Source organism: Balearica regulorum, chromosome W, assembly GCF_011004875.1.
Source record: "Balearica regulorum gibbericeps isolate bBalReg1 chromosome W, bBalReg1.pri, whole genome shotgun sequence".
NCBI lineage: Eukaryota > Metazoa > Chordata > Aves > Gruiformes > Gruidae > Balearica > Balearica regulorum.
Genome location: NC_046219.1, coordinates 12735242 through 12751571, shown reverse-complemented (window position 1 = coordinate 12751571; position 16330 = coordinate 12735242). Strand labels below are relative to the sequence as shown.

Sequence of the window (16330 nt, the reverse complement as noted above, 5' to 3'; positions counted from 1 at the left end):
AACAATCTTAAAGTTAGATTTTTTTTTCTTATTATGCAATTTCAGTCTATGAACATGGTCTTCACATCAGTATGGTATACTTGAAATGGGTTGAGGAAATCACCCCTTATCTGATGTGACCCATGAAAAATGCATGGTCATAATAAATAATTGGGTTCCTCATAACTTATTTCTTTGCCTACAGCTAGGAAGCTTTAGAATTCTTTTAATCATATTTATTCATGGCTTGCCACAAAGAAATGAAGTTTAGTGGATTTTTTTTTTACTGGCATCCTAGACTGACAAACGCATGTACGTGTTTTCTGTAGCTTCTAGGGGGAGAACTGTCCTGTCCCCCCATCCCATGTCCATCCCCCTTCCTCCCAAAGAAGAGAACTCCAGGTGCTCATTTAACATAGGCATTGGTAGCACTGTCAGTGACACCCTTAAATTGGGTGAAGTTGTCACTGTTCTGTAATTAAAAGCATGTGGGAAAGAAAGCATGATATAAGAAATATTTATAAACCCTTGTGTTAGAAAAGCAGCATTCCTGTCAGTATCACAGCATGGTTCCTATGTGGATGAGCAGCAGGGGATAATAGTCCAAGGGCTGGGCAGACCTTGGCAGTCTCTCATTAACATCCTGGATCTGAGCTCCTGGGAAGCAGCAAACCTCCATGTATAGCAGGTCAAAGGAAGTCTCCCACTACTATCACTCACCACTTCCCCCTGGTGCTGTTGCATGGTTCAGGTGCAGCCAGCTCTGATGCTTCATTGGACAGAGTTCCCAGACCCTCATCTGCAACCAGATGCAGAACTATAGAACCTATTCTATAGTTGCAGAGCTGCTGGTGAAGCAGGATCCATCCTCCCAGTTCCAGAAGTCACAAGCTTCCAGTCTTTGCCATCTTGGTAGCCTCCATTTCCCAATCTGATAAACACAGACACCATCTGCCCCCTTTCAGTACAATTGGGAGTTTGGGCTCTTGCCTCTGCAGGATCTCTGAGAAGAACCTGTTAATCTTTTTCTCATTATCTCTGATGCTGTGCAGTTCTCTGACCTCCTGCAGATCCTTTAACCTGGTAACACAGCTCCTTAACCAGCACACACCTCCTCTAGGCAAAGAGACAGTTTTATTGTGCCCCACCATCAGTGAGAAGCCTCAGACATTCCCTGTAGCCCCAGACATTAGAATAGGATAGGATAGGATAGGATAGGATAGGAATAGGAATAGTTCAGTTGGAAGGGACCTGCAACGATCATCTAGTCCAACTGCCTGGCCACTTTAGGGCTGACCAAAAGTTAAAGCATGTTATTAAGGGCATTATCCAAATGCCTCTGTGGTGGGTTGACCCTGGCTGAGGACCAGGTGCCCACCAGAGCAGCTCTATCACTCCCCTCCTTCATTAGACAGGGGAGAAAAGGTATAACAAAAAGCTTGTGGGTCAAGATAAGGACAGGGAGAGATCATTCTCTAATTATCGTCACGAGCAAAACAGACCGAACTTAGAGAAGGAATTCATCTTATTTATTACTAAGCAAAACAGAGTAGAGGAATGAGAAATAAACCCAAATCTTAAAACACCTCCCCCCACCCCTCCCATCTTCCCGGGCTCAACTTCACTCCCGGCTTCAACCTCTGCCCCCTCCAGCGGCACAGGGGGACGGGGAGTGGGGGTTACGGTCAGTTCATCACGAGGTGTTTCTGCCGCTTCTTCATCCTCAGGGGGAGGACTCCTCTCATCGTTCCCCCGCTCCAGCGTGGGGTCCCTCTCACGGGAGACAGTCCTTCACGACCTTCTCCAACGTGAGTCTCTCCCACGGACTACAGTCCTTCATGAACTGCTCCAGCGTGGGTCTCTTCCACGGGGTGCAGACCTTCAGGAGCAAACTGCTCCAGCGTGGGTCCCCCCAAGGGGTCACAAGTCCTGCCAGCAAACCTGCTCTGGCGTGGGGTCCTCTCTCCACGGGGCCACAGGTCCTGCCAGGAGCTTGCTCCAGCGTGGGCTTCCCACGGGGTCACAGCCTCCTTCAGGTGTCTCCACCTGCTCCAGCATGGGGTCCTCCACGGGCTGCAGGTGGAATCGCTACACCCCCTCATCCTCCCTCCATGGGCTGCAGGGGGACAGCCTGCTTCACCATGGTCTTCACCACGGTCTTCACCACGGGCTGCAGGGGAATCTTGCTCCGGCACCTGGAGCACCTCCTCCCCCTCCTTCTTCACTGACCTTGGTGTCTGCAGATGTTCTTACATCTTCTCACTCCTCTCTCTGGCTGCAAAAGCGCTCTCTAACTCTTTTTTCTCTTTCTTAAATATGTTATCACAGAGGCGCTGATTGGCTTGGCCTTGGCCAGCGGCGGGTCCATCTTGGAGCCGGCTGGCATTGGCTCTGTCAGACACAGGGGAAGCTTCTAGCAGCTTCTCACAGAAGCCACCCCTGTAGCCCCCTCGCTACCAAAACCTTGCCACGCAAAACCAACACAGCCTCTTAAACACTGACAGGCTTGGGGCATCGACCAGCTCTAGGAAGCCTGTTCCAGGGTTTGGCCACCCTCTCGGTAAAGAAATGCTTCCTAATGTCCAGTCTGAACCTCCCCTGGCACAGCTTTGACCCATTCCCACATGTCCTGTCACTGGATCCCAGGGAGAAGAGATCAGCACCTCCCTCTCCACTTGCCCTCCAAAGGAAGCTGTAGAGAGCAATGAGGTTGCCCCTCAGCCTCCTTTTCTCCACACTAGACAAACCCAGAGTCTTCAGACGCTCCTCATAGGACATGCCTTTCAGCCCCTCCACCAGCTTTGTTGCCCTCCTCTGGATGCATTCAAGGACCTTCCCATCCTTCTTAAATTGTGGGGCCCAGAACTGCACACAATACTCCAGGTGAGGCCACATCAACGCTGAATACAGCAGGATCAGCACCTCTTTTGACTGGCTGGTTATACTGTGTTTAAAGCACCCCAGGATGTGGTTTGCCTTCTTGGCTGCCAGGGCACACTGCTGACTCCTATTGAGCCTGCTGTCAGCCAGCACTCCCAGATCCCTTTCTGCACGGCTGTTGTCCAGCCACTCCTCTCCCAATTTATACTTGTGCCCAGTGTTACTCTATCCTAGGTGCAGAATCTGGCATTTGGATTTGTTAAATTTCTTGCCATTGATGATTGTCCAATGCTCCAATCTATTCAGATCACTCTGCAAGGCCTCTTGTCCCTCAAGAGAGTCAACAGCACCTCCCAGTTGGGTATCATCAGCAAACTTGCTAATGGTGCATTCAACTCCTGCCTCCAGATCATTGATAAAAATATTGAACAGAACTGGCCTTAGACTTGAGCCCTGAGGAACACCGCTGGTGACTGGTCACCAGCCAGATGTAGCCCCATTCACTACAACCCTTTGAGCCCTGCCCTTCAGCCAGTTCTTCACCCAGCACACATTGAACCTGCTCATCTCACATTTGGACAACTTGTCCAGAAGGATGCTGTGAAGGACAGTATCAAAAACCTTACTAAAATCCAGAAAAACTACATCCACTGCCTTCCCTTCATCCACTAGACAGGTGACCTTATCATAGAAAGAGAGCAAGTTAGTTAGACAGGACTTTCCCTTTGTGAACCCATGTTCACTGTGCCTGATGCATTGTCCTTTAAATGCCTTTCAATAGCAACCAGTATAATCTTCTCCATAATTTTCCCAGGAACTGAGGTTAGACTAACAGGTCTGTAGTTTCCTGGGTCTTCCCTCACGCCCTTCTTGTAAATTGGAATAACATTGGCTAGCTTCCAGTCAGCAGGGACCTCCCCAGACTCCTTTGGTAGATGATCAAGAGAGGTCCTGCCATAACATCCTCTAGCTCCTTCAGTACTCTGGGATGAATCCCATCAGGCCCTGTGGACTTGTGAACATTCAGCTGATATAGCTGGACCCTTACAGTGTCCAGAAATGGAAAGTCATTGTTCCTGCACTCATGGTCCTCTGACTCAGGGGACTGGGCAGCCCAAGGTCTATCAGTATTATTAAAGACTGAGGCATAAAAAGCATTGAATGCCTCCACTTTTATTCATCCCTATTAGTCAGATGACCATCTTCAACAAGTATCAATTCAATGTTTTCCTTGGACCTCCTCTTGCTATTAACATACTTTAAAAAGCCTTTCTTGTTGTCTGACACAACACTGTCCAGTTTCAACTCTCATTGAGTTTTGGCCTTTCATGTTTTCTCCCTGCATATATGAACTGTGACTCTGAAATCTTCCTGTGAAACCTGACCTTGCTTCCAGAGATCATACAATTTCATTTTCCTCTTGAGTTCCACGAGGAGTTCCCTGCTCAGCCAAGCTGGTCATCTTCCTCACTTGATTGGCTTTTGACACAATGGGATTGCCTTCTCCTGTGCTTCTAAAAGGTGGTTCTTAAAAACTGACTGCTCTCATGGACTCCTAAGCCCTCAAAAGCAGATCCCCAGGGGACACGGCTAATTAGCTCCCTGAATAGCTTAAAGTTTGCTCTCCTGAAGTCCAGGGTAGGAACCCTGCTGTCCTTTTTCTCATTACACTGAAAATTTTAAACTCAACCATTTTGTGATCACTGTGGCCAAGACAGAAACCTACCATCACATCTCCCACAAGTCCTTCTCTATTCAGAAATAAGTCTAGGAGGGCACATTTCCTAGTTGGCTCACTGAGTACTTGTAACAAGAAGTTATCATCTTCCACAAACTTCAGGAATTTCCCAGACTTGCTTGTCAGAACAGTATGGTATTCCCAATTGTTGTCTGGGAAGTTGAAATATCCCATAAGGACAAGGGCTACTGATACTGAAATTTCTCATAATTGCCTATAGAATAACTCATCAGTGCTTTACATCCTGGCTGTGCGATCGGTACTAGACACCCACTACAACATCTCCTTTGTTTTCCATTCCCCCTAATCCTCACCCAGAGGTTCTCAACCGCATCATCACTAACTGTAAGGGCTGTGCAGTCAAACCTCTCCCTTATGTATAGTGCAACACCTCCACCTTGCCTGCCCTGCCTATCCCTCCTGAACAGCCTGTAGCCCTCCATCCCAGCACTCCAGTCATGGAACTCATTTCACCAAGTCTCACTAATATCAATGACATAGGTCTGGGAACAGACCAACGCTTCCAGTTCATCCTGTTTGTTTCTCATACTGCATGTGCTGGTGTACAAGCATTTCAGATGTTCTCCTAAACCCTCAGTGCTCCCTGGAGCAGCATAAATGTTCCCATTAGCATTGCCACCCTCTGGTGATGCCATGCCAACCCTTGGCTTACCTTCAGCTCTTCTGATGGTATCCCCTTCCCCCATTGATTCTAGTTTAAAGTCCTTTCAATCAGTCCTGCCAGCTTACGAACAAAGAAGCATTTTCCCCATCAGGACAGGTGGATCCCATCAGGCCCCAGCATACCTTGTGTCTCACAGATTCTTCCATGCTTATAAAAACCAAAGTTCTGATGGAGGCACCAGTCCTGGAGCCAGGTATTGATGTCTTGGGCATGCCTGTTTCTTCCATTGACTCTCCCTATTACTGAGAGGATTGAGGAAAACACTACCTGTGCTCCTGAATCTTTTAGCATTCTTCCCAGGGTCCTGAAATCTTTTTTGATTGACCTTGGCCTTCTTTTTGTGATGTCATTAGTACCCACATGAATGAGCAGGAGTAGGTAATAGTCTGAAGGCTGTATTAAGCTCATCAGTCATCTGGTTACATCCCTGATTCGGGCCCCAGAGAGGCAGCAAACTTCCCTGAAAAGAGGATCCAGTCTGCAAATGGGTGCCTCCGTTCCACTCAGGAGAGAGTCACCGATGACCATAACTCGCTGTTATTTCTTCTCGGTTCTGGTCTTAATGCAGGTCTTGATGTGAGGGGTTGGTTGATCTGACCTTGATGAGAGTGCTTGTACAGATTCCTCCTCTTCTGTCTCATCATGTCCTTCATCTACCATACCCAGAGCCTCATACCTATTCTGTAAAGGTAGCTGAGAGGGTAAGGAGGGGTTCCTCTTACAGCTCCATGCAGTAACTTGCTTGTAACATGGAAAGCTGCATCCTTCCTCAGGAGCTCTTTGAGTACAAGCTTCTGATGTGCCAGGGGTAGTTGTTCCAGTCAGTGCTGAGCTTGAGATATGTATTGCATACATCTTTGGTAATCTGTTTTAGTTTTATACTAGCTCATTTTCTATCATCTATGTAAAATGGGGGTTTTTTAATGAAATACTGACCACAAATGTTCAGCCTTTCTTATTTAGGAGACATACTGGTACTCCAGAGAAATGGGGAAAAAAATTTCTTACCCCAAACTCTTTATGTTTCTATGAAGTAGCCCTGAAATTGGATATATGATCTGGTTTTTGGTTTTGCTATCATTAGATCTTTCAATACACAGACTTTGGTGTTAGCACTGGTAAACAGGGATTTTTCTTGGCTCAGGCTCTGTCAGTGTGAGACTAAAGATCCTATGAGATCCTCTGTAGTGTGAGGGGCTGGAGTAGACTCCATTTGATCTAGATCTTGATATTCAGTAGAAAAAAACCAGGACAATTTAGGTCAATTAATAGGAAACAAAGCTAAAGTATGCCTGGAACTATTAGGATGGTGGTTTAGGGGGGATGATAAATAAACCAACCCTTTCCAAACTTGTCCATACCTTCTTGTTGTTTCACTGCTGAAAAAAAAACCAGGCTCAGACTACTCTTATATCACAAAGCATTAACGTTCCCAAAGAAGAGGCTGTATTGAAAATATCTCCATCCTGATCTGAAGCCATGGAGATGGGTGATGAATTCTCCCCCCTTCAGTGTCAGACTTTCTGTTGCTCTGATTTCCCCTGCAGAAAAATAGCATCTGGTCTTTTCCACCCCTTCTTCTGTTGAGCTTCATGCAGGGTCTCCCAGTCCATTACATCTGAAATTCTGCCACCTTTTACTCCTAAAAGTCATTGACTATAGACAACTTGCCTGGTACCTTACCCCCAGAGTAGGCTGTCTAATCTGCTTTTGCTGCTGTAACCAAATGAAGATTTCTTCAGTAGAGCTAGAAAAATATTTTTCTTTCCTTAGGAGGAGAAAAGGGGGCATATTTTCACAAAAACACTTCACAGAAAAATCCTGCACTAATATTTTATTGTTCTGGTTTGAGTTTTTCTTGTTTGCTTTTGTTTTTTCCTCAAATAGCCTTTATCCTATAAGTGACTCTCTTGTTAGTCTGGATCAGGTATAATTTAATTGATAGTAATTTTGCCCTATTTGAGTTTAAGTGGCTTGCATTCTGTGTGATAAAATTGTTCACAGAGCTCTTTCTTCCTCAGATTAGATTCTGCCTTGTTCTATAAGCAGACCTGTTGGTTATAAAGAACCAGCATGAGAAGGACAGCTGAGCCTGGCCTGGTCTTATTTAAAATTTATTTTTGTTACTAGGTTTTTAGCTTGCATCTGAAGGAATAGCTAAAATGATTTACTATTTTGTTTCCTTTTTTGTCTGTCTTTTGATCAGTCTGGATCGCCATATGCAGACTCATCATGGACACCATAAGCCATTCCGTTGCAAGCTCTGTCCATTCAAGTCCTCTTACAATAGCCGCTTGAAAACTCATATACTCAAAGCTCATGCTGGTAAGTCAAAGAGTTCCTTGCTTGCGCTCTCCCTTGTCCTCTCTCGATCTCTTTCTCTTGCTGTCAAGCACACATACTTGCTCTTGTGTGCTCCATCTAGCTCAACCTCACACACAGTCTCTCTCCTCCTTGTGGGCAGTCACACGTGCTCTCTCACATGGTCACAAGCTCTTCTTGTGCAGTTGTGCACTCTCCCTCTCTCACATGTGGTTATGTGCTCCCTCTCACTTTTGTGTGTCCCCTCTCAATCAAACTTCTGCGTGGTTGCACTCGCTCTCCTGCTTTCCCTCTCTCCCTCACATGCAGTCACGCTCATTCTCCATCTCTATCTAGGTTGTGATCTCCCTCTCTCATGTGTGGTCTCTGTCTGTCATGTGTTATCCTTCTCTCTTGCTTGCTCAGTCTCTCATGATAGTGCTTGCGCTCCCTCTTCATGTGTGGCTGTGCTCTCATGAGCTGCTTCTTGCTTCCTTGCTCTCACTCTCACAGTCACGTGCTCCCTGTTGCTCAAGCTTGTGCATGGTCATGCTCACTCTCCCTATGTAGGTTGTGCATGCTATTCCTCTCTTGGGTGTGATGGCATATGCTCTCCCTCACTCAGTCACAAATTCTTTATGTCTCTGTCTCCCTCTCACAAACGTGTGCTCTCTCACGCACAGACCATTGCATGCTCTCCCTCACACACAGTCATGTTTGCTCTCCCTCTCTGGGTCATGCTCTCCCTGAATCATAGAATGAGACAATGGTTTGGGTTGGAAGGAACCTTAAAGATCATCTAGTTCCAACATCCCTGCCATGGGCAGGGACACCCTCCACTAGACCACGTTGCCCAAAGCCTCATCCAACCTGGCCTTAAACACGTCCAGGGATGGGGCCTCCACAACCTCTCTGGGCAACCTGTTCCAGTGTCTCACCACCCTCACAGGGAAGAATTTCTTCCCAACATCTCATCTAAATCGACCCTCCTTCAGCATGAACCCATTACCCCTTGTCCTGTCACTACACTCCCTCATAAACAGTCCCTCACCATCTTTCCTGGAGGCCCCCTTCAGGTACTGGAAGGCTGCAATTAGATCTCCCCGGAGCCTTCTCTTCTCCAGGCTGAACAACCCCAACTCTCTCAGCCTGTCCTCATAGGAGAGGTGCTCCAGCCCTCTGATCAGCTTCGTGGCCCTCCTCTGGACTCTCTCCAACAGCTCCATTGTCTTTCCTGTACTGGGGCCCCCAGAGCTGGATGCAGTACTCCAGGTGGGGTCTCACAAGAGCAGAGTAGAGGGGCAGGATCACCTCCCTCGACCTGCTGGTCACACTTCCTTTGATGCAGCCCAGGACACTGTTGGCTTTCTGGGCTGCAAGCACACACTGCTGGCTCATGTTGAGCTTCTCATCAATCAACACCCCCAAGTCCTTCTCCTCAGGGCTGCTCTCAATCCATTCCTCGCCCAGCCTGTAGTCGTGCTTGGGATTGCCCTGACCCACATGCAGGACCTTGCACTTGGCCTTGTTGAACTTCATGCGGTTCACACGGGCCCACCTCTCCAGCCTCTCAAGGTCCCTCTGGATAGCATCCCTTCCCTCCAGGGTGTCGACCACACCACACAGCTTGGTGTTGTCGGCAAACTTGCTGAGGGTGCACTCGATCCCACTGTCCGTGTCGCCGACAAAGATGTTGAACAGTGCCGGTCCCAGGACCGACCCCTGAGGAACGCCATTCGTCACTGTTCTCCACTTGGACATTGAGCCGTTGACCACAACTCTTTGAGTGCAACATCCAGCCAATTCCTTATCCACGGAGTGGTCCATCCATCGAATCCATGTCTCTCCAATTTAGAGGGAAGGATGTCGTGCGGGACAGTGTCACATGCCTTGCACAAGTCCAGGTAGACGACATCAGTTGCCCTTACCTTATCCACCGACGCTGTAACCCCATCATAGAAGGCCACCAAATTTGTCAGGCACAATTTGCCCTTAGTGAAGCCACGTTGGCTGTCACCAATCACCTCCTTATTTTCCATGTGCCTGAGCATAGTCTCCAGGAGGGTCTGCTCCATGATCTTGCCAGGCACGGAGGTGAGCCTGACCAGCCTGTAGTTCCCTGGATCTTCCTTTTTACCCTTTTTAAAAATGGGGGTTATCTTTCCCCTTTTCCAGTCAGTGGGAACTTCACTGGACTGCCAGGACTTCTCAGATATGATGGAGAGTGGCCTGGCCACTTCATCCGCCAGTTCCCTTAGGACCCGTGGATGCATCTCATCACGTCCCATGGACTTGTGCACCTTCAGGTTCCCTAGATGGTCTCAAACCTGATCCTACAGTGGGCGGTTCTTCATTCTCCTGAGTGTGTCAGGTTGGCAATTGGGTCCCTCTCTACCTCTCGGAAGAGAGTCGCCTACTACTGTTACCTGTCGCCTTTTCTTAGTTGCACTGGTTGTTATATGGGGAGCAGACCAGGCTGCCTTACTCAGCTCCAGCGTTTCTCCTGATGTGGCGGGTCTTTCCTCTTCAGTCTGCAGAGCAGTGAAGTGGTTCTGCAAGGGCACCTCAGGCTTCGGGGGAAGTTTCTTCCTCTTGCCGGTCCTTGCCATAGTAAGGTTCCATTCTTCCGCATTATTGGCCTCCCTCCCTTCTGTGTGTGCTGGTGGGGGAGTTTTTAGGTGTTTGGCCATGGGCTGTGGGTCCACTGCAGACTGCACTTGGAATCAGATATCTAACTCCTTCTCAGCCTCCCTGATGTTACACAGCCTTCTCACTGCCTCCTGCATCTCAGCTCCTCCACCTGGGCACACCTTTTGCAGCAGGTCTGCCCCCTATCCCTGCCCCCGGAGAAAGGTTTAGGCACTTCCTGTAGTCTGAGTTCTGCACTGCAGCCTCTCCCTTCAGCAGCTCTGTCTGGGTGGAGGCATGGGCCACCGCTGGGGTAGATGGTGCAGACCCCCCAGCCAGAGCTGCAGCCTTTGCTCTCAGACGAGTGCCCACCATTCTGCCTCGAGGTCAGGTAGGATGAGTGCCTGTTTGCTCAGTTATGTGTGCTTCAAGTCTCCCACTTGACCAGTGGAATGCCCCTCCTTCAAAGAAGCGCCCTCTCCACGCAAACTGCAGTGCAAACTGCCGCACCACGCCCTGGCTAATGTGCCACGCTCTGTTTTCAGCACTCCTGGTTGCTAGGGCTGCCTTTTGTAGGTGTGAGGGTGTCTGTCATTGCTCTGGTAACCCCCAGGCCTCATCAACATCTCCTGCAAGAGCTGCCAGCTCCTGGTGGGTCTCTGCTCCCCTGGCGTTTCCCTGCCTCAGGAAAACCCCCTGTGCACCAAGGTCTGCCACTCCACTGCGGGTCTGGCTGGCTCCAGAGCAGCTCCCCTCAGCAACTCCCCTCTCATGTGTGGCTGTGCATGCTCCCTTCCTGTATCTCTGTGATGCATTCTCCTCTCTCTCTCTGTCTCACACTCTCAGGGGACATGCTTGTTCTCCCTCTCTGTTGCTCCCTCCTGTACTCCCTTGTGCCTGGTCACCTGCTCTACATTTCTCTCCAAGTTTCTCTTGCTTGTGGTTTCTCCCTCTCACGTGCTCCCTCTAGCGGTCCTGTATTTGCTGTTGCTAGCTTTCCCTTTCTCTCTTGGTCAAGGTCTTGGGCTCTCTTTCTCAGTCATGCACACTGTTTCTTGCAGTCACATGCTCTCTATCAGTCACATCTTCCTCTCTCCGTCTCTGGCATTGTCATGCACACTTTCTCTCTTTGGAACACAGTGTCTCAGTCTCTGTTGGTCTTTCTTCCTGTTGCTCTCAGTCTGGGACTCTGTCATGTGCACTGGCTCATTCTGTCTTGTGTGCACTGTGTCATGCTTTCTGGGTCGTGCTCTCATGTTTGCCCACTCAGGGTCACATGCACTCTTGCTCTTTCTTTAGGTTGTGCACTCTTGCATGCACGCACTCTCCCTCTCAGTGAGTTGCATCCTTGCTCCCTCTCCCATCCCACCCTGGGGCACGTGCATATGTGTTTGCATGTGCTCACTCTCCCTGGGGCGTGCACACATGCATGCTCTCTTCCTGCATTGCATGCTCTTCTCACTGCATTTTGCGCTCCCCAGGTTGCACACTTGCACTCTCTCTGAGTCTTGCATTCTCTCTCCGGGTTGTGCTCTCTTGGTAATTCATGCTTTCTCAGGACTGCACGTTTGATCTGTGGGTTGCATGCTCTCACACACTCTCTCTGGGGTGTACACTTGCTCTGTCTCTTGTTAAACTCTGGGTTGTGCACTCTCTCTGCATTGTGCACTCCTTTAGGGCATGCACTCTGTCTTCTGGGGCTGTATGTGCACTCTTACATGATCTCTGGGTTATGTGCTTGTTCTATGGGCCATGTGAGTTCTCTGGGATGTGCACATACACTTGTTTTTGGTTGTGCATGTGCATTCTCACTCTGGGTCACATGTACTCTCTCTCCTGGTCACACGCACACACTCTTGCATGCTCTCAGTCTAGGCTGCAATCTCTCGCTCTGGGTTGTGCACATTCATGCTCTCTCTCTGGGTGGCAGGCACCTGCTTGGTCTATCTGGATCATGTGCGCGCTCACTCATTTTGTCATGCATACTTTTCTCAGGGTCACACTGTGGGGCTCGTGTCCTCTTTCACTCTCTGGGACATGCATTCTGTCTTTCTCTGGGTCACACAGAATCATAGAATAGTTTGGGTTGGAAGGGATCTTTAAAGGTCATCTAGTCCACCCCCCCCTGCAATAAGCAGGGACATCTTCAACTAGTTCAGGTTGCTCAGAGCCCCATCCAACCTGACCTTGAATGTTTCCAGGGATGACACATCTACAACCTCTCTGGGCAACCCGTTCCAGTGTTTCACCACCCTCATTGTAAAAAATTTCTTCCTTATATGTAGTCTAAATGTATCCTCTTTTAGTATAAAACCATTACCCCTTGTCCTATTGTAACAGGCCCTACTAAAGAGTCTGTCCCCATCTTTCTTATAATCATAGAATCATGGAATGGTTTAGGTTGGAAGGGACCTCAAAGATCATCTAGTTCCAAACCCCCTGCTGTGGGCAGGGACACCCTCCACTAGACCACATTGCCCAAAGCCTCATCCAACCTGGCCTTAAAAACATCCAGGGAGGGGGCATCCACAACCTCTCTGGGCAACCTGTTCCAGTGCCTCACCACTCTCACAGGGAAGAATTTCTTCCCAACATCTCATCTAAATCGACCCTCCTTCAGCTTAAACCCATTACCCCTTGTCCTGTCACTCCACTCCCTGATAAACAGTCCCTCACCATCTTTCCTGTAGGCCCCCTTCAGGTACTGGAAGGCTGCAATTAGATCTCCCCGGAGCCGCCTTCTCTTCTCCAGGCTGAACAATCCCAACTCTCTCAGTCTGTCCTCATAGGAGAGGTGCTCCAGCCCTCTGATCAGCTTCGTGGCCCTCCTCTGGACTCGCTCCAACAGCTCCATTGTCTCTCCTGTACTGGGGCCTCCAGAGCTGGATGCAGTACTCCAGGTGGGGTCTCACAAGAGCAGAGGGGCAGGATCACCTCCCTTGACCTGCTGGTCACACCTCTTTTGATGCAGCCCAGGACACTGTTGGCTTTCTGGGCTGCAAGCGCACACTGCCATTCATGAGATTCCCATGGGACCACTTCTCAAGCTTGTCCAGGTCCCTCTGGATGGCATCTCATCTCTCAGGCATGTCAACTGCACCACTCAGCTTGGTGTCATCTGCAAACTTGCTGAGGGTGCACTCAATCCCACTATGTCATTGATGAAGATATTAAACAGTACTGGTCCTAGTACAGACCCCTGAGGAACATCATTCATCACTGGTCTCCACTTGGACATTGAGCCATTGACAACTGCCCTCTGGATGTGACCATCCAACCAATTCCTCATCCACTGAACAGTCCATCCATCAAATCCATCTCTCTCCAATTTAGAGAGAAGGATGTTGTGGGGGACCATGTTAAAGGCCTTACAGAAGTCCAGACAGATGACATCCATAGCTCATCCACTGATGTAGTCACTCCATCATAGAAGGCCACTCCATTGGTTAGGCAAGAATTGCACTTGGTGAAGCCAAGCTTACTGTCTTGACTCACCTCCTTGTCCTCCATGTGCCTTAGCATAGCTTCTTGGAGGACCTGTTCCATGATCTTCCCAGGCACAGAGATGAGGCTGACAGGTCAGTAGTTCCCAGGGTCCTCCTTTCTACCTTTTTTAAAAATGGGTGCAGTGTTTCCCTTTTTCCAGTCACCGGGGACTTCAGCTGACTGCCATGACTTTTAGAATATCATGGAGACTGGCTTGGCAACTACATCAGCCAATTCCCTCAGGACTCTGGGCTACATCTCGTTGGGTCCTATAGACTTATGTATATTCAGGTTCCTCAAGTGGTCTCGAACCTCATCTTCTCTTGCAGTGGGAGGGACTTTGCTCCCCCAGTCCCTTTCTTGCGGTTCATCCACTCGAGAGGTGTGGGAAGAGACATTGCCAGTGAAGAATAAGGCAAAAAAGTTGTTGAGTACCTCAGCCTTCTCCTTGTCTGTTGTTACCAGTTTGCCAGTCGTATTCATCAAGGGAGGTATGCTTTCTTTGACCTTCCTTTTCTGGCTGACATACCTATAGAGGCCCTTATTATTATTCTTTGCATCCTTTGACAAGTTCATCTCCAGCCATGCCTTGGCCTTCCTGACCCCATCCCTACACAACCCGGCAGTGTCCCTATACTCTTCTCAGGATACCTGTCCAGTATCGCATTCCCTCTGGTAGGGCTGTCTATTACCTGGCTTAAGAAGTTATCCTCGATGCACTTCAGGAGTCTCCTGGATTGCCTGCAGCTCACCGTGCTACTTTTCCAGCAGATGTCAGGGTGGTTGAAGTCCCCCCAGCAGGACGAGAGCCTGTGAGTGCGATGCCTCTTGTAGCTGGAGTAAGAAGGCTTTCTCAATAGGCTCCCCTTGATCGAGTGGCCTGTAGTAAACACCGACCACAAGGTTCCCTTTGTTGCCTCAGTCTCTTAATTCTTACCCATAAGCTTTCAACCTTCTCAAGGCTATTCTTCAGAGACAGCTCTTCACAATCTATCCATGTCTTGATGTAGAGGGCAACTCCTCCGCCCCTCCTTCCTTGCCTGTCCCTTCTGAACAGCCTGTAGCCATCGATAGCTGCACTCCATTCATGGGATCTGTCCCACCCAGTTACAGTAATGGTAAATAGGTCGTAGCTTTCTAGAAGTGTGATGGCTTCCAACTCCTGTTTGTTGCCCATGCTGCGTGCATTGTTGTAGGGGCACTTCAGCTGGGCTGTCGGCCATGTCACCTTCTTAGAGGAGCACACCTTATTTCCTTTGAGGTATTTCCCCAGTGTTTCCCTGTTGGCTTTTATTACCTCAGGAGCCCCTGGCCCATCTCTGTAAGACTTCAAGTGTGCTCCAGTGTACCTAGCATGCCTCAGAGCAACAGGCTGAGGGCCCTCACTAGCACCTTGTCCCTCTAACCTTGGTGTGTCGTCCCACAGCTTGTCATGGGCAAGCCTGATATTATATTATAATTATATATTATTATTTTTGAGCTCTCCCTCAAGAGAGAATGCACTCTTGCTCTCTGGGTCAAATGCTCTCTCTGGGTCATAAGCTTGGGGTTGCATACACACACTCTTGCTCTTCTCTTGCTCTTTGCATTGTGTGCACTCTGTCTCTGGGTCAGGTCACACATGTGCGCTCTCTGTCTCTGGGTTATGCTCTTTTTCTCTGGGTTATGCATTCTATTTGTATCTCTGGTTCAAGTGTGCTCTCTCCCTTCCTCCCTTCCTCCCCTCCCCCAGTCATTCTTTCTCTCAGGGTGACATGCTCTCTCTCATTTTCTCTTTCTGGGTTACACCCACACTAGCCAATCACCCTCTTTCCCTCTCTGGGTGACAAACACACCCCCTCCCCCTCTTATTGGCATCACACTCTCTTTTTCTGGGTCACAAGACCTGTCTATTTTTCTCCTTGGATCAATTTTTATCTGTATTTCTCTCTTTGTTGCTTCCTCATCCCTGTTTCTCTCAGGATATATATGTATATTTCTCCTTCCCCCGGTTGGGTCGTCCTATCTTTCTCTGTAATTCTTGGCCAGTGTCTCCCTCTCTCTCCCCTTCTTCTCCCATTTTTGGCACTCTCCCTCTCTCCCCGCTCTGTCTCTCTTTCCTTTTCTGTGTTGCACTTAGAATCATAGAATCATAGAATCTTTAAGGTTGGATAAGACTTCTAAGATAATCAAGTCCAACCGTCAACCCAACACCACCATGTCAACTAAAACATGTCCCAAAATACCACATCTACACATTTTCTGAACACCTCCGGGGACGGTGACTCCACCACCTCTCCTCTGGGCAGCCTGTTCCAATGCCTGACCACTCTTTCGGTGAAGAAATTTTTCCTAATATCCAATCTAAATCTCCCCTGATGCAACTCAAGACCATTTCCTCTTGTCCTTTCGCTTGTTACTTGTGCTCCAGTCCCTTGACCAGCTTCGTTGCCCTTCTCTGGACACACTCCAGCACCTCAATGTCTTTCTTGTACTGAGGGGCCCAAAACTGAACACAGTACTCGAGGTGCGGCCTCACCAGAGCCGAGTACAGGGGCACGATCACTTCCCTGCTCCTGCTGGCCACACTATTCCTGATACAAGCCAGGATGCTGTTGGCCGCCTTGGCCACCTGGGCACACTGCTGGCTCATG

The 16330-nt window shown here is 48.9% G+C and overlaps 1 protein-coding gene and 1 long non-coding RNA gene across 11 annotated transcripts in view; one reads left to right on the top strand and one right to left on the bottom strand.

Annotated features, from left to right (window-relative positions):
• The window catches only part of LOC142599245 (uncharacterized), an 830374-nt gene that overhangs the window by 240507 nt on the left and 573537 nt on the right, over positions 1-16330 (bottom strand). The window lies entirely within an intron of this gene.
• Positions 1-16330, top strand: part of LOC142599142 (zinc finger protein 462-like) — a 149780-nt gene that overhangs the window by 91741 nt on the left and 41709 nt on the right. For all 10 annotated transcript variants that reach the window (XM_075738831.1, XM_075738836.1, XM_075738835.1 and 7 more), the window contains exon 6: positions 7489-7607. In XM_075738831.1, the coding sequence (XP_075594946.1) occupies positions 7489-7607 (119 nt within the window). The remainder of the gene's footprint in view (positions 1-7488; positions 7608-16330) is intronic.